General features: G+C 38.5%; 3 protein-coding genes across 4 annotated transcripts; all 3 read left to right on the top strand.

Annotated features, from left to right (window-relative positions):
- Window positions 1-1,489: 1,489 nt before the first annotated feature.
- LOC126610336 (nuclear pore complex protein GP210) lies at window positions 1,490-13,661 on the top strand. 2 transcript variants are annotated; one of them, XM_050278384.1, is made up of 36 exons: window positions 1,490-1,893; window positions 2,055-2,320; window positions 2,435-2,595; window positions 2,696-2,912; window positions 3,312-3,658; window positions 3,993-4,172; window positions 4,305-4,440; window positions 4,516-4,664; window positions 4,959-5,070; window positions 5,171-5,766; window positions 5,863-5,986; window positions 6,089-6,366; window positions 6,615-6,725; window positions 6,951-7,013; window positions 7,120-7,311; window positions 7,897-7,956; window positions 8,100-8,168; window positions 8,374-8,520; window positions 8,637-8,756; window positions 9,048-9,167; window positions 9,348-9,503; window positions 9,571-9,633; window positions 9,725-9,855; window positions 9,968-10,382; window positions 10,507-10,609; window positions 10,695-10,816; window positions 11,024-11,095; window positions 11,174-11,249; window positions 11,362-11,469; window positions 11,604-11,745; window positions 11,874-11,954; window positions 12,048-12,264; window positions 12,411-12,477; window positions 12,568-12,659; window positions 12,862-12,922; window positions 13,056-13,661. In XM_050278384.1, exons 1-36 carry the CDS (start codon window positions 1,718-1,720, stop codon window positions 13,439-13,441), a joined length of 5,916 nt encoding a protein of 1,971 aa, XP_050134341.1. In that variant the 5' UTR covers window positions 1,490-1,717; the 3' UTR covers window positions 13,442-13,661. The 2 variants fall into 2 exon arrangements, with proteins under 2 accessions (XP_050134341.1, XP_050134342.1); XM_050278385.1 differs by having other exon boundaries at window positions 1,491-1,893; window positions 11,877-11,954.
- A 972-nt stretch (window positions 13,662-14,633) lies between these two features.
- Window positions 14,634-17,057, top strand: LOC126610337 (heterogeneous nuclear ribonucleoprotein 1-like). Its single transcript, XM_050278386.1, has 5 exons — window positions 14,634-14,754; window positions 15,000-15,163; window positions 15,242-15,341; window positions 15,436-15,605; window positions 16,132-17,057. The coding sequence occupies exons 1-5, from the start codon at window positions 14,634-14,636 to the stop codon at window positions 16,672-16,674; spliced, it is 1,098 nt and encodes a 365-aa protein (XP_050134343.1). The 3' UTR covers window positions 16,675-17,057.
- A 1,303-nt stretch (window positions 17,058-18,360) lies between these two features.
- LOC126609693 (uncharacterized) lies at window positions 18,361-20,557 on the top strand. Its single transcript, XM_050277562.1, has 3 exons — window positions 18,361-18,523; window positions 18,608-18,721; window positions 20,233-20,557. Exons 1-3 carry the CDS (start codon window positions 18,479-18,481, stop codon window positions 20,410-20,412), a joined length of 339 nt encoding a protein of 112 aa, XP_050133519.1. The 5' UTR covers window positions 18,361-18,478; the 3' UTR covers window positions 20,413-20,557.
- Window positions 20,558-22,579: the final 2,022 nt, after the last annotated feature.

Raw genomic sequence — 22,579 nt, 5'->3', positions numbered from 1 at the left:
AAACACGCTTGAACGAGACTCGTTAGAGTCGCTGGGCTTCAGTGTTGAAATCTCCGGGCTGGGGAACTTGGTAGTGAGGATTGAGGAAGGCCTTCTGGTTATCCATGCTTCTCTTCGTTCCCCGTCTTCTTGTTGCTCGTCTCCTCGTCGACTACGCCTTTAATTTCCTTGCCTACTACCTTCACATTGCTTTCAGCTTCCGCCCTCTGCGTAGCTTTCTTCTTCTTCTGCTCAAGTACACTAAAAGAATGAAGTATGCATACCCAAGCAAGCCATCAAGGGGTGCTACACGTGGATTAAGTGAGGAGGTTTTCTGGCGCCACGTGTTCCCATAGTCATCGGGTTTTTTGGAAAGAGATCCTCTCCGAATCTCTTTTACCAAGGTCATCGGATCAAGTGATCCGGACTTTTGAAATTTCATCTGATGGCAAAAAATTATTATAGTTTTTAAGGAATCAAAACAGATGTGCCGTTGAATGAAATTTCAAAGGCTCAGATCACTTTATCTGGTGGCCTTGGTGAAAGAGATCCATATCTCTTTCCGGGTTTTTGCACATTGAGTATATCTGCAATTATGACACCAAAATAACAAATTTTGAGTCAACATGTTAATTGTCCGGTCATTGTCGCGTCATTTGTCAAGTATAAGATAATATATTGTTGGTCAGATTTAGAAATTACTCATGATAATTTTTTTCATCCAACGTTAACCTAGCACGAAATGACACGATTTATTAACGAATCGAGTTGTTATCGAATCACCTTTTAAAACACATGTTAAATATAACATGCTGAATATGACACGATTCGTTAAAAAACGAAAACAACACAAACGTAACAACACATGACCATTTGCCAAGCCTATGTGCAACGTGGAGGGTTTTGAAATCAAGTAACTCAAACACAAAGGTATTGCTTCAAAATCATTTCCAAATCTTTGACCATTTAATTTTAAGAGTAAATTGTAGTAATAGTCCTTCAACTTCAATCAAATTGGAACAATAATCACTCAATTAAAAATCTATTACTATTAGTCTTCCAACTCATCAAAATGTGTAGCTATGGCTTTTTTCATTAACTTCGTCAAAATTTTGACAAAATGTGTTATGTTGGAATGATCATTGCTACAATTATGTTAAAGTTGAGTGATCATTTATCCAATTGGATTAAACTTGAGAGATCATTTCTCCAATGTGATTAAAGTTGAGAAACCATTGGTAATGAATTTATAGTTGATGAACTATAACAATACGTTTTGATGAGTTGAAAGACCATTACTCAAATTAAGTTAAAATTAAGGGATCATTGCTACAATTTGCTCTAATACATATCTTAATTTTTGAAAGATTCGATAAAAAAAAAAAAAAATAAATTTCGCCGGTGGTCGGTCGCTCGGTGCGCATCCACACTCCCTCCAAAAATAAACAGACATCTCGATATCTTTCCCATATATAAACCACTAACCTGACAGTTCTTAGCGTCACCACTAATCCCTCGTCGCCACGTCTCCCACAACCTGAATCAAGTACTTTTCCATCACCCCTTTCCCCTAACCCCCAAAAACCCTAAACCCTTCGATTCTCCATTTTTCTACGGCCCATGATCGCTCACCTCGAATACAAGCTCCGACTCCGGCGATCTCTCTGGTGAGCTTCACTAGTATGCGAAGCTCTCTGAAGCTGAAACTTCGAGCTTTCAGATAGATTCAGTGCGGCGGATGAAGATGCTGAGGTACACTGTTTTGCTCGGTTTGTTTCTTCTGCTGGTGGCGGGCCAAACGGTGTCGCATTTGGGCTCCGGTCCGCACATTGCAGACGTCAACATTCTGCTGCCTCCCAGAATGACTCATCCGGTCGAGTATCGGCTCCAGGGGAGCGATGGTTGCTTCAAATGGTAAGCCACTCTTCGTATCTATGTATGTATGTATATGTTCATGCGTACTTACAGTATATGAATTCGTCATTTTTCGAGCTTGTTTCTGCTAAATTGATGTTTTTGATAAAAGATATGAATATATGTGTATAAATGTTGAAATTTATGAAAAATTGTTGCAGGTCATGGGATCACCACGACATTCTGTCTGTTCTACCAGAATACAATACAACTAGTCACTGCTCGACGAGTGCGCTGTTGAGATCAATTGCTCCGTTTAGTGGCCGGAAGGAAACTGCTGTTTATGCTGCTGATGTAAATACTGGAGTTGTGATTCGCTGCAAAGTTTTTATTGACAAGCTTTCTAGGATTCAGATATTTCATAATTCTGTTAAACTCGACTTGGATGGGCTTGCCACGCTTCGAGTTCGCGCCTTTGACAGCGAAGGTATGTTTTGAAATGCTAATTATCGCGAGATATTAGGGGCTTGCCATTTGTTCTATCTTTAGTTGAATTGCGCTGGTTCTTAAATTTTAAGAAATTTGCCGATATGCATTGCAGAAAATGTGTTTTCGTCACTGGTGGGATTGCAATTTATGTGGCAGCTGGAAACCAATGAACCGCCTCACCACCTTGCTCATGTTCCTCTAAAGGACTCTCCACTGAGTGACTGTGGTGGGTTGTGTGGAGACCTAGATTTCCAAATAAGCCTTGAAGATAATGTATGTGTATACTTCGATTGGGTGTGATTGAGCAATATCAGCGGATTACTGCATTTTCAGTTTGCATCTAACCTTTTTATTTTTCTAATGTATGGTGCAGGGTGTATTTTCTGATCTGTACGTTGTAAAGGGAATCGAAATTGGGCATGAGATTGTTTCTGTACATTTGCTTGAGCCACGATTCCAGCACATGACTGATAGAATTGCTCTTACTGTAGCAGAAGCCATGTCACTTGATCCTCCCTCACCTGTTTTTGTCCTCGTTGGTGCTGCTGTTCAGTATAGTCTAAAAATTATCCGTGGGAACAAAGCTCAAGGTTTTACTCCCTCCTTATGTGTGTGCTCTAAAGTAGCAATCTTATTTGCTATCGTTGTATGTTGTCTACTTTCTTGATTCTGCCACCTGGAAATATGGATTGCATTACAGGAAACTTGCTTTTATTTTATAAACTTGTGATTACATAAAAGTGTGGCAACCTTCATCGGTGAGGTAAATCTAATTGATGGATGCTTGTTTTGGAGCTTGTTGGAAGCTTCTTTTGTGAATAGATACTCAACTGTAAATTGCTAGTATGGTAGGTTCTGGGAGCTTCCGGAAATAAAATAAAACTAGTGCTAAAGCTCAACTTTGGAGTTCAAAGAGATTTTGTTATTAAACCATGGTGAAAAATTGCACTATTTGATCTAAGCTACCTTTCTTCATTGGACCTTTGCAGTGGTAACTTTGCCGTCTCCACATCATCGATGGTCTGTTTCAAACTCTTCCGTTGCTCGTGTGGACTCTATGATGGGTTTGGCTAATGCGTTTAGCTTAGGAATTACAAACACCATAGTTGAAGATACAAGGGTTGCTGGCCACATACAAGTGTCGTCACTTAATGTTGTCCTGCCAGATTCTTTATCTTTATACATTGTACCTTTGCCCACTTCTGGTGATCTTGTTGAGGGAATTGAAGCAATTCCATCCATGACACGTTGGTATGGTGTTTCTGGCCGTCAATACCTCATTCAAATGAAGGTTTTCTCACAGGGTCCAGATGCACAAGAAATCTATCTTACAGAGGTAACCCATGCATTCTTCCAATATCTTTTTTGAACATTGATCTATCCAATTTGCATGTTTGACCTTTCCATTTTTGTTTTCCTTTCCACTATGTGAATTATAATTGTCTTATCCAAGGTGTTAGTGCTTGTCCTATTGATTGTTTCTCTCTGTTGAATAATGTTGTAGCATTCTATGTTTTCTTGTCCATTTATACTTCCTTTCAGATGTCCTTCGTTCTCATTTGATGCAAAAGTTTGTCTTGTTTTATATTATAGCTTTGATTTATTCTGATATAGTAGCTTGTTATGTTTTTGGCTACCTTCCACTCTGAAGTTCGATCCCTGAATTGCAGAGTGATGATTTAAAGTTGTCCAGTGACCAGTCTGACTACTGGAGACTTTCTCCTGTATCAAACGATATTGCAATCAAACATGGCTGGCAGAATTCTATGATTCTGAAGGCAACTTCACAGGGACAGGGTAAATTGGCAGCTTCTTTGACTTACTTTAGTGCATTAAATGAGAAGAAGGAGGTAATGACTTGATCTTAATTTCCATTTTCCTAGTTCCTGATTGGTTTTTTATGCTGTTAAGTTTTGTTCTATTCACTTTTTCCATTTTTCAAAATTTTATTTTGCTTAAATGCGTTCATTTCCACATTGCAGGTTCTCAAGGTCATGCAAGAAGTCGTGGTTTGTGATCGAGTTCAGTTTACTTTGGATAAAAGTGGTGCATCTCCAACCATTCTCCTTCCGTGGGCCCCTTCTGTTTATCAGGAGGTGGAGCTAAAGGCTACAGGAGGTTGGTAGCTTTTTAGATAATTGTTTTATCATTTGACTCTAATGTTAGGTTTCTGAACACCATCAAATTATACAGGTTGTGCTAAAGCATCCAGTGACTACAAATGGTTCTCTTCAGACATGGGTATTGTGTCTGTATCTGCTTCTGGTGTTGTCCAGGCTAAGAAGCCTGGTAAAGCTACCATTAAAGTGCTATCCATTTTTGATTCATTTAATTATGATGAGGTACAGGGTATTCAATTTGTTGTGATTCTTTTCTCATCTTCATATAACTGAATGCCTACTGACCTGCTTCATACTTATTATATCTTGTGCTTAATTGGAATCTTTTAAACTTATGTACTCTGCACACCCTACATTCGAACCTCAAGATTTTACATCCAAACCCTCAAATGCTATACACTGTTTACATAGAAATTTATACACTGTTTACATAGAAATTTATCTCTCTCTCTCTCTCTCTCTCTCTCAAGCCTATTGTCTGTACTAGTTTTTATAGTATTTAGTCTGCTGTGATAGGTTGCCATTGAAGTCTCTGTTCCAGCATCTATGGTCATGCTCCGTAACTTCCCTGTTGAGACTGTTGTAGGAACACATCTTCAAGCTGCTGTAACAATGAAAGCATCAAATGGTAATGACATATGAATTATGATATACCAGAAGCGTAGGGTACTTAATTTCTGTCAGTGGTGTTTGACCTTTTAAACTTTGATTTATTTATTTATTTGCAGGTGCCTACTTTTATAGATGTGATGCATTCAGTTCCTTCATAAAGTGGAAAGCAGGGAGCGAGTCTTTCATTATTGTCAATGCAACAGTTGAGGCACCTGCTTTAGACATTTTAGGGAATGCTGAGTTCTATGCATCAAGTTCTGGTCCTGCATGTTCACGGGCATATTTATATGCCTCGGCTTCTGGTCGGGCAACCCTTCATGCTACATTATCAAAAGAATATCACAACTTGGATAGCTCTATTAGTGGGCCTGTTGTTTTAAAAGCATCTTCACTTATTGCGGCATATTCACCGCTTAGCATTCGTCAGGCAGGTGATGGAAACCATTTTGGTGGCTACTTTTTTGATTTGGCTCAAACAGAAACTGATAGGCAGTTGGTAAATTTGGACAAAATATACCTTGTCCCTGGAACGCATCTGGATGTTATGCTTCTTGGTGGACCTGAAAAGTGGAACAATGGTATTGACTTTGTTGAAACTATGGATATCTTAAATGAAGGGCATGGTCATATTGACAATGGGGCTTCTGTGCAACGGTTATCTGATAGCTATAAGAGTCTGTACAGAGTTTCATGTCAAATGCTGGGAACCTATGTAAATTTCTTCTCTTTATCTTTCAGATGCTTTCTAATATAATTATCTTTGTGAAATATTATTAATATAATATCTCTCTATCTTGCAATGACTCAGAAAATTGTTTTCAAACGTGGTAATATGGTTGGGGATGGCCATCCTCTACCTGCAGTAGCAGAAGTTCCGCTGTATCTTACATGTAGCGTTCCTACCTCAATTGTTCTGCTAGCTGATGAACATGGTATACATGATTTCCTTGCATTAAAACTACAAGTAGTTAAAATTTACTTTCAGTGATATTGAGATACACATTTGAAGTTATTGGTGAATGACCACTCTGCAGTAAATGAACGTGAAGTTATACGGACTGCAATTCAGGCTGATCGCAGTTCTGGGAAAATCCGTGTCACCCCTGTTACTGTGGCAAATGGGCGCACCATTAGATTAGCTGCTGTTGGTATTAGTAACTCTGGAGAAGCGTTTGCAAACTCATCTTCTCTTTCCTTGAGGTGGGAACTTATCAATTGTGGCGAGATGGCTAGTTGGGATGATGCTGATGATTTAGAGAGGTCGGAGCACAGTTGGGAGAGGTTATTGAGCTTGAAAAATGAGTCAGGCCTGGTACTGCCTAGAATTTCATTGTCCTTTGTTTTATGGTATCTTGTTAATTATGCTTTTTGACTCTCAAAATTTTGTTCCAGAGCTTCAACTCATCAAGTGAAGCCTTGTCAACTGAATTGTTTCTAGACTCATATGTTAAAGTCTCAAAATTCCTCCGTTTTGGGTATTAGGGTTTCTTTTCAGTTCTAGAACATTTCATAGTATAGCAATGCTATATGAGCTAACACATTGAATCCTTTGCTTCTTAGTGTATAGTTCGTGCTACTGTCATTGGTTTCAGAGATAACATGGGTGCTCATAAGTCTGTTCCACTGCTTGAGGATTCAGATAATGTTCTTGCAGATGCAATTCGTCTACAGGTATGTCATGTTTGGATGTGATGAATATTTAAAGTATTGCTACTGCAGGTATATGGTGTTTGGTGTTTGGTGTTTGGTTGGGATGACTTTAGATTCAGGGTTTATAGTCCTTTTTATCTTTTTGAACTTGCTACTAAAATTTCTTAAATGCATGCTGTTTATATTAGTCTTTTCAATTTTCTAAAACTGTAAAATCTCATGTTTAGATTTGTTAAAACTGTGCAGCTTGTTTCTACACTAATTGTCAGCCCAGAGTTCAATCTGGTGTATTTCAATCCCAATGCTAAGGTAGGCCCTGAACTCCTCATCAATACTCTATCTCGCATTTTATAAATTTTTGTGTGCTTACTTTTGGGCATATAAACTACAAAATGCATTTACTATCATCTTTCAGTTAAACCTGTCAATTACTGGTGGGAGCTGTTTCTTGGAAGCTACTGTGAACAATTCTCGAGTACTGGAAGTCGTTCAACCCCCAACAGGTTTACAGTGCTCACAACTGATCCTGTCTCCTAAAGCTATGGGGACGGCACTTGTGACAGTTTACGATATTGGACTTGCTCCTCCCCTTGCAGCTTCTGCTGTGGTAATTTCTTTCTTCTGCTGAAGTGCCAATTGTTTGATTTCGGTGATTAACTTTTGAGAGAAACAAATTTAGTTTCAGTTTGGGTGATCTTTCAAGTAGTAAAGATGCACGATAAATTTCCTCGACTAATATGTTCTATGAAATGGAACTATTGATTCAATGTATAATGGATCCTAACTTGTGATTCTAAGAGAATGGTACGACATGTATCTCGTTTTTGGGTACTTCAAAACCGCACATACGTCAAATATAAACTTAAAATCAGATTCTTGAAACTTGAAATTGTGCCATCAAACTCTTAGAGCCAAGAGGTCGCACTTGGTGCGATGGCAAGTACCTTCGCCCATGAGCGGTAGGTCTCGGGTTCGAGACTTGGGAGCAGCCTCTCCATAAATGGGGGTAAGGCTAGCCGACATTCACCTCTCCCAGACCCTGCGTAAAGCGGGAGCCTTGTGCACTGGGTACGACCTTTTTTTTTTTTTTTTATTTGTTATGCTTTTTTCTGGTCACAAGCCTTCATCTTTCATGTTAAATATTGCTTGCTTTTGTAGGCTAGTTTCTCATGAAGGTGTGTGTATTCTTTAGGTACAAGTTGTAGACATTGACTGGATAAAGATTGTGTCACCAGGCGAAATAAGCCTTATGGTATGTTTTCCCATTGTAACTATTTTTCTGGTTCTCTGGTTTTTTATTTATTTTTTTGTTACACTGCAGAGCTACTGGGCAATTAAAAGAATTCAATGTGCATCCATTATGGATCTTACCGTATCCTGCTTTGACAATTTCAGGAAGGGAACTCGCAGACTATTGATTTGATGGCTGGGATTAGTGATGGGCGGACTTTCGATGCTTATCAGGTTTGAAATGACCTGATTTATTAGGCTTCTCTGTTGCGTGTTGACAAGTGACTTGTGGTGAACACATCTATGGTCTAGATGTTTAATTTTGTAGATCTTGACCTCTTTGGCTTCTTGTCTGTGTGTAAGAGCACAAGGTGCAAGCCATATTCTTGCTTTATATCTTGCATGCAAGAGGCTTGATGATTTGGAACCTATTGTGCAGTTTGCCTACATGAATATTCATGTGTATGTTGAGGATCATATTATTGAGGTGTTAGACATTAATGATATCTCAAGCCCAGGTGGTGGATTTGTTAATGTCCCGAAATTTAAGATTTTGGCTACACATCTTGGGATCACCACTTTCTTTGTAAGTTCACTGTTCGCCTTATACCTATGTGTTACCATCTTTAGTTTTCTTCACATTGTCAAATCTTTTGTTGCGTTTATGAATGTTGAAAGTTTTCTAAAAGTACTTGAAATTAGGTGAGTGCTGTACAACAATCTGGGCACGAAATTTTGAGTCAACCAATAATGGTGGAAGTCTATGCACCACCAGTAATCTACCCACAAGAAATTTTCCTTGTACCTGGAGCATCTTATGTGGTATGTTTCCGATATGAATCTGACCTTGTTATTTTACCCTTTTCGGCATTTTTTTTAAACAATGAGTTGGTGTAGTTGCTATCTTTTAGCTGTCTGCAACCACTGGGGATGAAGGTTGATTATGCTACTTTTTTTTAATTGTATGTCATTTTTTAAGACTACTGAGGACGAAAGTATTTTTGAAATGTACTAATGTTCTTTTGCTTTTAGGCACACACACAAACACACTATTGTTCACTGCCGATTTCATGTTTAATTTCTGTAATGACAAGTTAATTCTTCTATGCTTAGCTTACCGTGAAAGGAGGACCAACAGTTGGTGTATATGTTGAATATATGAGTCTGGATGATGAAATAGTGGCAATGCATAGATCTTCTGGACGGCTGTCTGCCATGTCACCTGGAAACACCGTAAGATAAATAGCTGATTCAAGTTCACTGTATTCCATTTAGCTATTCACATATGTTAATTATATGATTTTACTTTTTCAATTATAATAAGAAAAAGGTGTGATGTCTAATACTTTGAAGCAGCATTGCTGGGACTACAAAAAGTTTTCCTAATCAAATGAATTTTTTATGCATGACCAGACTATTCGTGCCACATTCTTCAGAAATGGAGATATTGTGATTTGTGAAGCATATGGCAGTGTTAAAGTAGGAGTTCCTTCTTCGGTGATACTGAATGCACAAAGTGAACTGCTTGGTGTTGGCCATGAGATGCCAATATATCCTTTATTTTCTCAGGTAAAAATTACAAAATGAAGGGTTATGCTTGAACTCTTATCAGATACTTACATGTGCATATTATCAGGGTGATTTGTTTTCTGTTTATGAGCTTTGCCAAAACTACCGGTGGACTATAGAAGATGAAAAGGTATTCTTTCATATTCTTGCTACACGTAAATCATTCCATGACACATATATTATGTCATCAAATTACAAAAGTGTCTGTTTTCGTTGTCTAGGTTTTGAGCTTTTATTTAGAGCACTTCACTGGTGAGAAGTATGGTTCTCAGTTGGAACCTTCAGAAAAGATTCAATTCCCTAGCCATATGAGTGAGGAAGAGCTTGGTTTTATCAAAGTCATATCTGGAAGGTATACATTGTTTTCTATTTCTGTCGTTATAACCCATATATGCTTTGCCATCTTCATTTACAAAAAAATACCTGTGGCTTCTTCTTATTAGCATTTGTCTTTCAATTTTCAGATTTGCAGGGAGAACAAACGTTGCAGTCTCGTTCTCATGTGAATTTATATCTTCTGGTTCCAAATCATGGAGAAGAGTTTACAATGCATCTGTATCAATATCGGTGGTGCCTGATCTCCCTCTTGCTCTTGGAGTCCCAATAACCTGGGTTCTTCCTCCTCATTATACTACAACAAGTATTTTGCCTTCATCTTCAGAATTGCATGGCCAAAGGGATAGTCAGAGTCATAAAGGAACTATTATCTATTCCTTATTAAAAAATCTCCCTGAAAAGAATGACGGTGTGCAAAAGGATGCTATTTCCATCGATGGAGACAGAATCAAGACATCAGAGAGTAACAATCTTGCATGCATTCAGGCAAAAGATCGTACGACGGGTAGAAGTGAGATTGCTGCTTGCGTCAAAGTTGCTGAGGTATGAATATAATCTCTGCTGATTGAAAACTATATATAAGGTAGCAGGTTTTGTTCAAATACTACTCACAAACAAGAAAAAGGTATAACATCTAAGAGAAAAACATATTACAAATTTTGGTCAGGTGTCTCAAATAAGAATTACGAACAAGGAGTTACCATTTCATGGGATCAATCTTGCTGTTGGTGCTGAAATTTCTCTTCCAGTAGTCTACCTTGATGTGCTAGGTATCAATGATTCAGTTATTTAATCAATATTGGTACTTGATACGTTTCAAACTTATTCTAAGTCTTGTGTTTTTTCTTGGACCAGGAAACCCTTTCTATGAAGCACACGGTGCCGTTCTCTTTGATATGGCAACCAACTCTCCTGATGTTGTGTCCATAAACAACAGCAGCAACACGCATGTTGGCAGTGGAAATATCCATCTCAAGGTTTGCTTCACTCAAATAACTCCGTGCAAGAAGCTGTGATAAGGATTTCTTCTCTTTGTCTTTCAAAAAGGAAATATAGTATTCATCAAGCAACATGCATTTGAATAGACAAGATCTAGACTAGTGAAAGGACAGCAGTATATTTTAGTATTCGTTTGATTTTCCTGAGCCGTAGACTGACTCCTGTTTTCTAATTTCTGGTTGAAGGCGATGCGACATGGTAGAGCGCTTGTGCGAATATCCATCCATCGTATGCCTCAGAAGTCGGACTATATCCTGGTAGAGCTCTTGTGATATTTGTTTTCATTAAACTGCTGTGTGCTTGTTTAAGATCAACTGAATACTTGATTTCTTCAGGTATCAGTGGGTGCTCATATACATCCTCAAAACCCAGTTCTTCGAACAGGAAGCCATCTTAACTTCAGCATTGAGGGTAAGTTATGGTAAAAATTTACTTTGAAATCCATTTACTATATATCGTGTAGGCAAGTTTCCCCCTCCCGCTCACCACCCACAATGTTTACAATTTTTGCCTTGGTGGATAGGCTTAAATGATGAAATTTCTGGCCGTTGGAGAACTGCAAATGGAAGTGTCATATCTGTATCCCCATTGTCTGGGGTGGCTGAAGTAATTGGGGAAGGTACAACTCAAGGTAAACAACAATTTTGTGTTTTGTTGAATCTACCGTTCTAGACAAAATTTTGTAAACTTATCCTATCCCTGTAATTTTTTGTGAATAATATATGATGACACAAGATTTCATTCGCTGTTTCATTTTGTGATCAGTATATTTTGAAGCTTCAAGTTTGAAGCTGCGAACAACAGTTATAGTGCCAACAGAGGATATTGTTTCCGTGGATGCTCCAACTGAGACACTAACAAATGTTCCTTTCCCAACTAAAGGATATAACTTCTATGTGAAGATCAGGTTTGTATTCATGAATGCTCTATATGCATTACTTGGTTGTTCAATTATGCTTTCCGGGACAGAAGAACACAAGTAATAATTCTGTAGGAGAAGACCAATGTTTTCATTTTTTCCATTTGATTCCAAAGCAGTACTGACAACGAGTTTAAGGCGCTTGGAAACACCAAGGAACTCCAGTATGACTGTAGAGTTGACCCGCCTTTTGTTGGGTACAACTCTTTTGTTCTAGCCTCACTTGTTTATAAATATGCTGAATAATTGTTTTCATGTGCTAATATTCCTTTTCTCGTCATGAACTAAAGGTACGCAAAACCATGGTTAGATCTTGATACCGGTAGCTCATACTGCCGCTTTTTTCCTTACTCACCGGAGCATTTGGTTCGTTTGGTACCCAAGTCAAAGGATATGAAATCAGATATATCTGTTTCCATCAAAGCTTCACTGAGAAAAGCAGATCATGTTTCCGGATCTGCTTCTGCTCTTTTTGTTGGAGGGTTTTCCATTTTAGAGATGGGCAAGGTAGCAACATATCTCGTGGCATGTATTTCGTATTCTTCTGAAACATTGTCGTATAGTGCACCTATAAGTTTTTATACCGGGAGTCCCCTTGAACGAGATCATAATGTTAATAGTCTTTGATGTGGCTGTTTCTGGAAATGTTTCAGGATTCAATGCAGTTGAAGCTGACCCCAGACTCTAACAAGACTACCATAACAATCCTGGGAAACACAGGTAAGACCTAAGAAGACTGCACTTTGGCCATCTCTCTCTCTCCTCTTGCTCTGGACTCTGACATCATCGGTTGATTTCTTCTAATTGTAGATGTTGAAATCTATCGGCATGAGCGGGATTCTTTACACATTACTCCCATCCATAAAGAAGGTTCTGGGATCGGTGGGCGTGCAAAATATGAGGTGAGTACTGGTAAAACTTGTCCTTTAGGATGGTGAGTGAAAGTTTGAATTTGAAAATGTTAAAAAGTAACATATAAGCGTTTCCTTGGTTCCAAATCGTATTTCCTTAACAGAGTCCATCCGATTGACACAACAGTTTGATTTCATTTTAGTATATTGAATTTTGACATCTTTCATGGATTATGTAACTTGTCCATTTCAGGTCAAAATGCTAGGATCCAAGAGATTCAAAGATACAATTTTCATTACACTTCCAGCCAATGGTGAGTCTTTTTTTTCCCTAAATCTTCGTATTACACTCCAGAAGAAATTTTACAAGAAGTGATTGAAGCAGAGAAGGTGAATCTTTAGGTACTCTCGAACAAGATTCTATAAAATTTTATATCGTGTATGCAGGACAGAGTGTGGAAATTGATGTCAACGGCGACCCTGGAGATAAAACGCCATCTGAAACTACCTTCGATCGTCCACTTTGGCTAATGGTGATTGCATATATTGCAATCGTGCTTGGATGTCTTGTTATATTGGGTTGGATGGTGGCTTGCATCATATGTTATTGGGCGGACGAACTGGATAGATCTCGAAGATCCATTAACGCTCCAGCCACTCCAAGCACTGCAGGCCCAGCCACACCCGAACGTACTAGCAGTCCAGCTGCTGCGAGCGAACAGTCTCCTCGAACACCTCAGCCGTTCATAGATTACGTTAGAAGAACAATAGACGAAACTCCATATTACAGGCGAGAGCCGCGGAGGAGAGTTAATCCACAGAATACGTTCTAGTTTCTTGGACCAGCGTTTAGAGGTTAGCTAGGGAACTCTCTCACTCGGAAAGATGGACCATGTAACGATGTAAACTCAAGTCCTTATGTGACTCTGTTGAGAGCCAAACAAGGCATTTCTTGACCAAATTTTGGTGTATTTCATGTACATTGGTTCAGTTAGTGTATTTATACGATGTATTTCTACGGTTTAAGTAATCGGTTAGGATTTTGAAGCCTAAGATTATCCTGTGATGTTCTTTTGTTCATGCCAAAAGTAGGTGATTGCATAGGAAATTTCTGTTTGACGAAGATATCCAAACGTTTTCCACTACGTTTTTTTCACATTATTTCTAACTTGACTCTTATGCTTTTCCTCACCGCCAACTCCTTTCACTTTGTTACAAGTTACAACTTATAACTCGAGTAACGAAGAGTATCGGTATGAAACTTCAAATCTACTTTTTCAATATTACTTGTGTGACAAAAAACGTACACGACTAAAGTTTTACTCTTTTTTAAAATAAGTGTGATTTCACATCGAGATAACAAATCTTTATACCAAACATGTCCTAATCTTGTAACAATTTCATTAGAAACCTAACATTATGTTTGGATGAGGGAAATAAACTTGGAATTTGAATAAAAGTCAGAATTTATAAATTGACATGCACAAATTCCCTTGTTTGGATTTATAACATAGAAATTTAGAATTTCCAAGTTTAAATAGGCATCATTTCCCAATTTCTATGATTGGGAGTTTAAAATTAACAATTCTGTTTTCAATTCAATTGTTCTTTTAAGTTAACCAAACAACAAAATTCATAAATTTTAGAAAATAAAATCTCTTTATTTTAATTTTCGTCATTTTAAAATTCCTTAATAATCTTAAATTTCTTCATCTAAACATAATATAATAGTTAAGTTCATGTCTGTCACCCGGCGTAACGGATTTTAGAATTCGATTTAAATTCCTCATAAATATATCGGACGCACCTAATTGGAGATTTATTTCTTCCTTAAAAAGGGAAAAAAAATAAAAAAAATAAAGAACACATATATATTTAATTCGTGGGAGGTGAGAGGTTTAAGATCCTCGGCAGCCAACCCTTCTTACTTCCTCTTCTCTGTCTACTTTCTAGGGCTCAAACTTCTTCTTCGCTCTCTGTACTTCCTCCTTTCAGAATCCGATACCCCCATGGATTTTCGGACCAATGACCCCAACCTCGAAGGCGAAGCTCAGGACAATAACCAGCCAGACCACAGACACGAGACGGCGGAGGATGACGACTACGGCAGGTCCCAGCCTCAAACTGGCGACGGCGCCAGCCCCGGGTAAGCTCTCTTTATCCTCTAATTTTAACTCCGTTTGGTTCCCGAGAAAATTTAGGGCAAACCCAGTTAAAAAACGACTCTCAGCTTAGCTATTTTTCTGTAATTCCGTAGGAAAATCTTTATAGGGGGTTTGGCAAGAGAGACTACTACAGGTAGGAATTTCAATTTTCGTTTCTGCTGAGTTGATTACTGTGATTTTGTAGTTTTTAGGGTTTCTGATTGGGGATCTGTTTCTGGTAATGCAGCGCAATTTATAAAGTATTTTGGTGCGTACGGTGAGATTATAGATTCAGTGATAATGAAGGACCGGAAGACGGGGCAACCCCGTGGTTTCGGGTTTGTGACGTATGCAGACCCCTCTGTGGTTGATAGAGTCATTGAGGAGACTCATGTTATCAATGGCAAACAAGTAGGTATTTTCAAGCTGTATGCATCTTTTGTTTGTAAAAAAGGAGCTTGCTTTATAATTTTTTTACATACATTGTAGGTCGAAATCAAGCGAACAATACCCCGGGGAGCAATGGGGTCTAAGGATTTCAAGACTAAGAAGATATTTGTGGGTGGAATTCCAACAACCGTAAATGAAGGTGCCCTTTTTTGGTTGCTTTTACCCTTTTCCGTTTCTAGTTTTTCTTTGAGCATAGTTAATGAGGTACTTACATGTTCTTTGTAAATGGGCAGAGGAGTTTAGCGACTTCTTTTCACAGTACGGAGAGGTTAAGGAACATCAGATTATGCGGGACCACTCCACCGGTCGCTCCCGTGGATTTGGATTTGTCACCTTTGACACAGATCAAGCGGTTGATGAACTCTTGGACAAGGGGAACAAGCTTGATTTTGCTGGAGCTCAGGTGAGTTGTCTACTGATAAAAGGCTGTGCTTGCATTTGTCTGTGCCCTTATATGCTTTATGATTATGCCACATGGAGCGAATTCTGAAATAGTTATCATATGCATTATCTGTTGTAGTTTAGAATTATGGTGTGTCGAATTTTGCAGTGTTTATTAGATGTGTCGTCTCATCTGTCAATCAAGTGTTTGCTTCCTGTTTAATTTTCTGCTTTTGCTGATCTATGTGGAATAATGGTTTCGTAATGGGTTGCACTAAATTGTTGGTTGGTTTAGTAGTACCTGCATATTACTTAAATGTTCTTATTGCATTAATTACCAAAAAAAGGTTTATATTGCTTTATTCACTTTTGAAGTGATGAATAAAGAAACCATGACACAATACGCTTGACTAAGCAAAACTGAGGTGGAATTCACTTATGTACAAGAAAATAGTTTACATGTACTTAGACGGTCTGGCCATATGGTAAATGCATCTTTGATCATTCAAGAAGCTTGATAATTTAGATTCATCTGTTATTTCTTGTAGGTGGAGATAAAAAAGGCAGAGCCAAAGAAGCCAAACCAACCTGCACCACCATCGAAACGTTATAATGATTCTAGACCTGCATATGGTGGTGGGTATGGAGAAAGCTATGGTGGATATGGAGGTGGCAGTTACGGTGGTGCTGGTGCTTATAGGTCAGCTGCTGCCTATGGTGGCAGAGGGAGTGCTTATGGAGGATATGGTGGCAGTGAATTTGGCGGATATGGAGTATATGGCGGTGGGGGCGGTGGGGGCGGTGGTGGTATAGGGGCTTATAGAGGAGAATCCTCCATGGGATATTCAGGCCGTTACGGAGGAGCCTACAGCAGAGGTTATGATATAGGAGGCGGTTATGGTGGAGCTGGGGAGGGTTATGGGGGATATGGAGGTGCTGGCGGGGCAGCTGGTGGCAGTGGTTATGGGAGTGGCTATGATGCAGGTTTTGGAGGTGGCTACGGGGGTGGTAGTGGAGCTTCCTTTTACGGTAGTAGAGGAGGGGGATATGGTGGTGCAGGTAGCGGTCGATATCATCCATATGGGAGGTAGGAGGTTTGTTGTATCACAGGACGAACGAACTCTGCAGCCGAAAAATGAGAACCTAACCTTGTAGCTCTTGCCTTCAAGTCTACAGGCTTATGTTTTCAGTTTCTCTCGTGGTCTCATTTCGCTCTCTCGTTCGGTCTTTTGCACCGCCGGCAATGGAGCCCGGGCAACCTTGTGTCAAAGATGTTCCATATGATTGTTTGTCGAATTCTTTTTATTTCTTTGCTGCCCTTTTTTGTACGGGGACTGTGAGATTAAAGGGACCTGGCAATCGACATTAACGGTCTGCACATTGGTGCAGATGTTTGCATTTCCGCACTGCTTTTTATTCCTTGTGACGGCATAGAGATAGTGCCATAAGTTATTTTCTTCAGTTATTTTTCGCATTTTCCGTTGTTGGGTTAGCCATTTTCGTTATTACTTTCCTAGTACAAAGCATTTTCATTAAAAGCGCACAAGCAAGGGTTGGTTTGGTATTGATGTGCTTTAAAAAAAAACTGTTTCTGCTATGCTGTGATAATAAGTTCATTTTTGCTGTTTTACGTTTTCAGTTTTTTTTCACTCAAAACTATAAAAATAAGTTGTTTTTAAGTGTTTACCAAACATTTTTTTGAGCTTAGCTTTTTTTTATATCCATTTTTTATAAAAGTACCTTAGTATCAAACCAGCTCACTTGACACCTCTTGAGACTCCTTCGCCCCCAGGATTTGTAGGATCACCCTACAATTTATGGTTGCATCTGACCCATTGGAGATGCTCTTACAACTTTTTCCATGATTTTCTAGTTTTTGTTTGGTAAGCATGTCGGTTGTCTTCCATCTTATGTGATGCTTCTATTTCTTGGGCTATGCCCTTTGTCAATACAGGCTTTTAGTTATTCCCTTCGATGCATAATATTTTTAAAACCCCAGAAAATAATTAGACAACTGATACCAATTAACTGTTGGTTTAGTAATACTTCTCGTTGTAATGATGAAAAGTCTTAAGTTCGAATCACTCATTTTCCATTAACTAAAAAAGAGGCAGGGCATTTTGTTACTGATAAAACAAAACAAAATTTTAACATCGTATTATCAGGGTGAAAAGGTTTTGACTCAAAAGCCGCTGGCATGGACTTTGGCATAGTTAACGTGTTAGTGTTTTTGAAATGACTGAAAGTGTTTTTTGTAAAAATGTTTATGGAAATAATTTTTAGTAAAAGTGTAAGCAAATTTTAGAAAAGCACTTTCGGAACTCAAAAATATTTTCTTTAAAAACGTTTTTAGTTATTTTAAAAACACTTCCAAATGAGCAATGTGCTTTTACTATGTGTTCAAGTTCGAATATTTCTCGCATTGCTTGGAATGATATTAGAATGGAAAATGCTATGGATATCATATTTTGTAGACCATGTAATGTGACAGTTAATAGTTAGATACATTTTTTAACGATTTAAACAATAAATCTAACCATCAACCATCACATCATGTAATCTATATAGTATTATTTAAATAGATAACCTCTTTAGCAACGAATAAAAAATTCAAATTTTCTGATAAAAGGGCGAGGTATTGGTAAAATATATAAAAATTGTGGTGTCCGATTGTAAATAAACTGAACTCGATGGTGCCTATCAAATTAACTCAAAAGAAAAAAGAAAAAAAAAACTAACGGAAAAACATAATTTTTCGTTAGAAGTGTTTCGTTAAAATTTTTAATAAAAAGAATAGAAATTATTTTTCTGGTAGGCGTGCCTTTTCTCCGAGCTGGTGTGCGTCAAGTATTAGCCACAAATAGAGAAGGCGCGCGCGAAAGAGAGAGAGAGAGAATGGCGATGGTGTCCCCGAATCTGGGCCTCAGTCCACGTCCAAAGGTGCACACAGATTCATGGATTTATTTTTTTTAATTTATTTTTCTATATATTTATATTTTCTGTCGCCATTGTTTGTTCTTGTAGTTGCTTCAAGTCTCCTGCAGAAAGAGAGAGAAGAATCGAGATAACTACGACCCTTACAAAGTCATCGAAATTACTCCTCCGCCCAAGAGCCTCGGCGTTCGTTGCTTCCCCTCCGTAAGTCCTTTCATTTTTGCGAAAAAAATTATTAATCTTTTTCTGCGAATTATTTTTTATTTATTTTTTGTTTGAGGAATTGCAATTGCGTAGTTGGATAAGAAATTAAAAAAAAAAAAAATAGGTATTAAAAATGTTAGACAGATTGGAACTTGTGGCAAAAGGGATTTAAATAAGTTTATCTTACGCTGCCGGTCCAAGCCTGAATAAAGAGGGGACCGGTCCAAGCCTGAATAAAGAGGGGAGGGCGTCAGTTAATCGACATCCGATACTCCGTTCTTACGTCGGATCTCTATGATATTAAAAATGTTAGACAGATTGGAACTTGTGGCAAAAGGGATCCAAATCCCTAATAATTTTGGGGATCAGTTCTGAATCTGTGAATGTCTGTTGAGTGGGGATTATGCATGTGCTGCTGCTGCATTTGCTCTTTGTTATTATCTTAATTGTATTATAAGCTGTTTAAACTCGATTAGTGTGATGATTAAGCGCGAATGACGTCGATTAGGATGTCGCAGATGTACAAATTGGCTTTATAAAAGGCAGTTTTTCGAGTGCCAATTTGGTAGAAGCTGCATGATCGATGTATTGAAACTTGAAAGAGTTGGTAACTGAAAGCCATTTTGTTCTGGGAGTGGCATATACGCTTGTTCCGATGGATTGGTTGGAAGCCCTTTATAGTTTTTGGAGGAGATTGAACCCCAATGCATCCCACTTCACCTATCTCTGTGCCGTCGAGAAAGGCAAAACCGTACTGAGGCTGTGAGACGTCCACTTTTAAATGTGTATCGACAGCTTGGCATGTTGATATTAGTCGGATTTTGAATGTGTGAAAACCTTTCTGAAGTAGCACTTTTCTTGGGTAAAAACCTCGTAGACCCCTTACTGAATCGACTTAGATCTGTCAAAAACTGTAAGAAGCGGTAAGAATTAAGTTTCAGTCCTTATTGCACAAGCTTAAAGAACACAAAGACATAGTTTGCCGATTTCTGCAGAGAGATGGTGAGGTGATCAAAGTCTTTGCCTTGCGTCGTTTTTGTTTCTTTTTGTGTCTTTTTTATCTTGGAAGCGGAAGAACTATTGAAGCTGCGCGAAACTGTCATAAGGGTTTATGTACAAAGGACAAGCAAGCCCTTCTGGATTGTATCCGAAGATATGGACGCCATGTTATATTATTCTCACACTGTTTAGTCTTCATCGCTACCCCTATGCACGAGTTCAGAAAACCAGTAAACTGCACCGGAACTTCCCTCAAACTATACGTGCGTCCAAACTGATTGTTTCTGTCTGTCATGCTGTGGGAATTACTCTGTTGTGTTGGTTTCACTTATGGAAATATATATGATTAGTTCGATTACGTCTGTCTTCTTGTCTATATTACTCTGTTTGTTCATACATGGGGGAGCAGCAGGCCCTACGGATGCATGATTAGTCGAACTTGCTGCTGAAGTTGATATTTTTCCCTCTTGATTTTCCTTGTGTATATTCTTATTGCACCTTCCATGCTGCAGAACCTGCATTGTGGGGACAGTGTGACAATAGAAGGCCAAACTTACACAATCTCAGCCGTAACTCATCGGTACCAGCTGCGGAAGGGGAAGTATGAACCGAGCGAGAAGAGGCTCGATGTTTTGTCAACAGCGAGATACATCTTAAATTTATACCTAGATAATTTGCTAGAACAATCTTGACATCTTTCGTTTAAGTTGCATCCATACAATCTCAAAATAATTGAACTAGATTGTTCTTTAGTTTACTCATCACATTCCTTCCCCTCCATTTACAGAGAAGGAAAGGAATGTCTACAATATCATCAGAATGCAGAATGTTTCTTTATTTATGCTTCTAGTTTGTATGGAGAATTTTTTTAGTGGGATGTTCATCGTAATGTTACTAATTCACATGCTACAATATAAATTTTTTTTTTCTTCAAAAGGGGACCAAGCAATGGCTTCACCATGACAGTCTACCCTAGTGGAGAGCCGAGAAGACTCACGGAGGCATTTTGGCATCCTCCTGGCCACTATATTGTGATTTATCAATGTCATGAATTGAATTTAGGATGCGTTTTATGGAATATGGGTTTGAGATTTGTTCCCAACCATTGGACCACTCTGTGGTGGTTCACTTGCTACAATATAATTGATCATGCTGAAATTTCATAATTGTGTATGTTATAACATGAATGGATCGGTAAACCACAAGACATTGTGAGCGCCTGACTAAAAAAAATTACTTGTTCGTATGATGAGCATGTGTGGTCAATGAGTTTCAAACTTGAGTCAATATGTCCTGATGCTAAGAAGGAGGTTAAGATTTCCGAGTTTGAAACAAGTCTCCGCGTCCTTTATATCACTCATAAATTTTGGAGGGGAATTTCCCTCCCCCCCTCCTATTTCCATCCCCTTCCCTCTCCTCCTCTCACATATTGTTTTTTTGTCTTATTGTCTCTATAAAAAAAATCCATATAAGATGTTGACGTGACTAAACTGTAACCATTCAAATATGAGGGAGGGAAGGGGAGAGAGATTAGAAAGGGAGAGAATCTTCCTCCATAATTTTTTATGCGTACCAAAAACGCAAGTCATGTAGTTTACTATTTCATATGTTATAAGGTTAACAAAATTACTATTATAATTTGAACAAAATAATAACATTTCATGAGTGTATTATTCGAAAGATTCCTAATACCAATCCTAATTAATTGGAGAAAATTGAAAATGATTTGCCCAAAGCATGTTGGTCCCTACTGGTTAAGATCCTGTCTAAATTCCCTCCTAATAATTACACGTGTCAGAACCAAGTGTCATGCATCACATAGAGTTTACGGTGTAAAGCATCCATCACTGTCCGGAAGCAATTAGAACCGTCCGATGTCTGATGGGAATCAAAGTTTGTGGAAGTGGGTTTCTCCTGGGACCCACATTTTTTAGGAAAGCATGTTACGTGTATCTGGTCACCATCATGTGGTACCCACTCAACCACCGTGTTTGATGGAAAAAAAACTACCGTATTTGATAGAAAAATTATCATATTTACGAGAATAACTTACATAAAATATGTTTAGCGCATATGTACAATGTCAACTTTAAATTTATCTTCAAATAACATTGAATGAAAAAAATATCGTTTTACAATTACCGTATATATTTTATATAAGTTGTTATCAGCCTCTATGTGTGCTTACTGTCTAGAGTACATAAAATCATCTTACCCATAATTTTAATGTGCTGAAATACAGTCCAAAACATCAAGTATAATAATATAATTAGTTAAAATTAAATATTTGACGTAGCATGTCATATTCTTACCACACTGAAAAATTTGACATTGGCCATCAGAACCGAATCCCCTCCTGAGCATAGGGTGGGATCCTCCTGATCGGGTCATTTGGAGCATTGATTTGATCTAACGGCTACAAACAGGATGTCCTCTAAAAATTATAATTATTGTAACCGTTAGATCAAATTTCAATAACCCAGATGACGGATCCCCACCCTATGCTCAAGAGGGGATCCGATTCCTTGCCATCAATCCCCCATGTGCTGAAGTAGTGGGACCCAGCGGCGGGGCACTGTGGGCCCACATGCCCTAGCTCGGTAACATTTGATAACGGGCGCCCTTGTCCTTCCAGATGAAACATTTTTATTAGTTTCACCGCGGACGTACCGTAGATTCATGCGCGGGACGTGACAGCCGTCCACGTGCTTTGTGGCTGGAGTTCACGTGCACGCATGTGGAGCCTCTCACCTGGTTCCCGCAAAAGAAGTTAATGAGATTTGTGCGGTCGTTTAATTACTATTTAATTTAATTATCTTGGAACCAAATAATGTTTTAAAAATGAAAATTATGTCCTCC

Source organism: Malus sylvestris, chromosome 17 (genome assembly GCF_916048215.2).
Source record: "Malus sylvestris chromosome 17, drMalSylv7.2, whole genome shotgun sequence".
NCBI classification, from domain to species: domain Eukaryota; kingdom Viridiplantae; phylum Streptophyta; class Magnoliopsida; order Rosales; family Rosaceae; genus Malus; species Malus sylvestris.
Note: the sequence above shows the minus strand (reverse complement) of the source record. Positions and strands in the feature narration are given on the sequence as shown.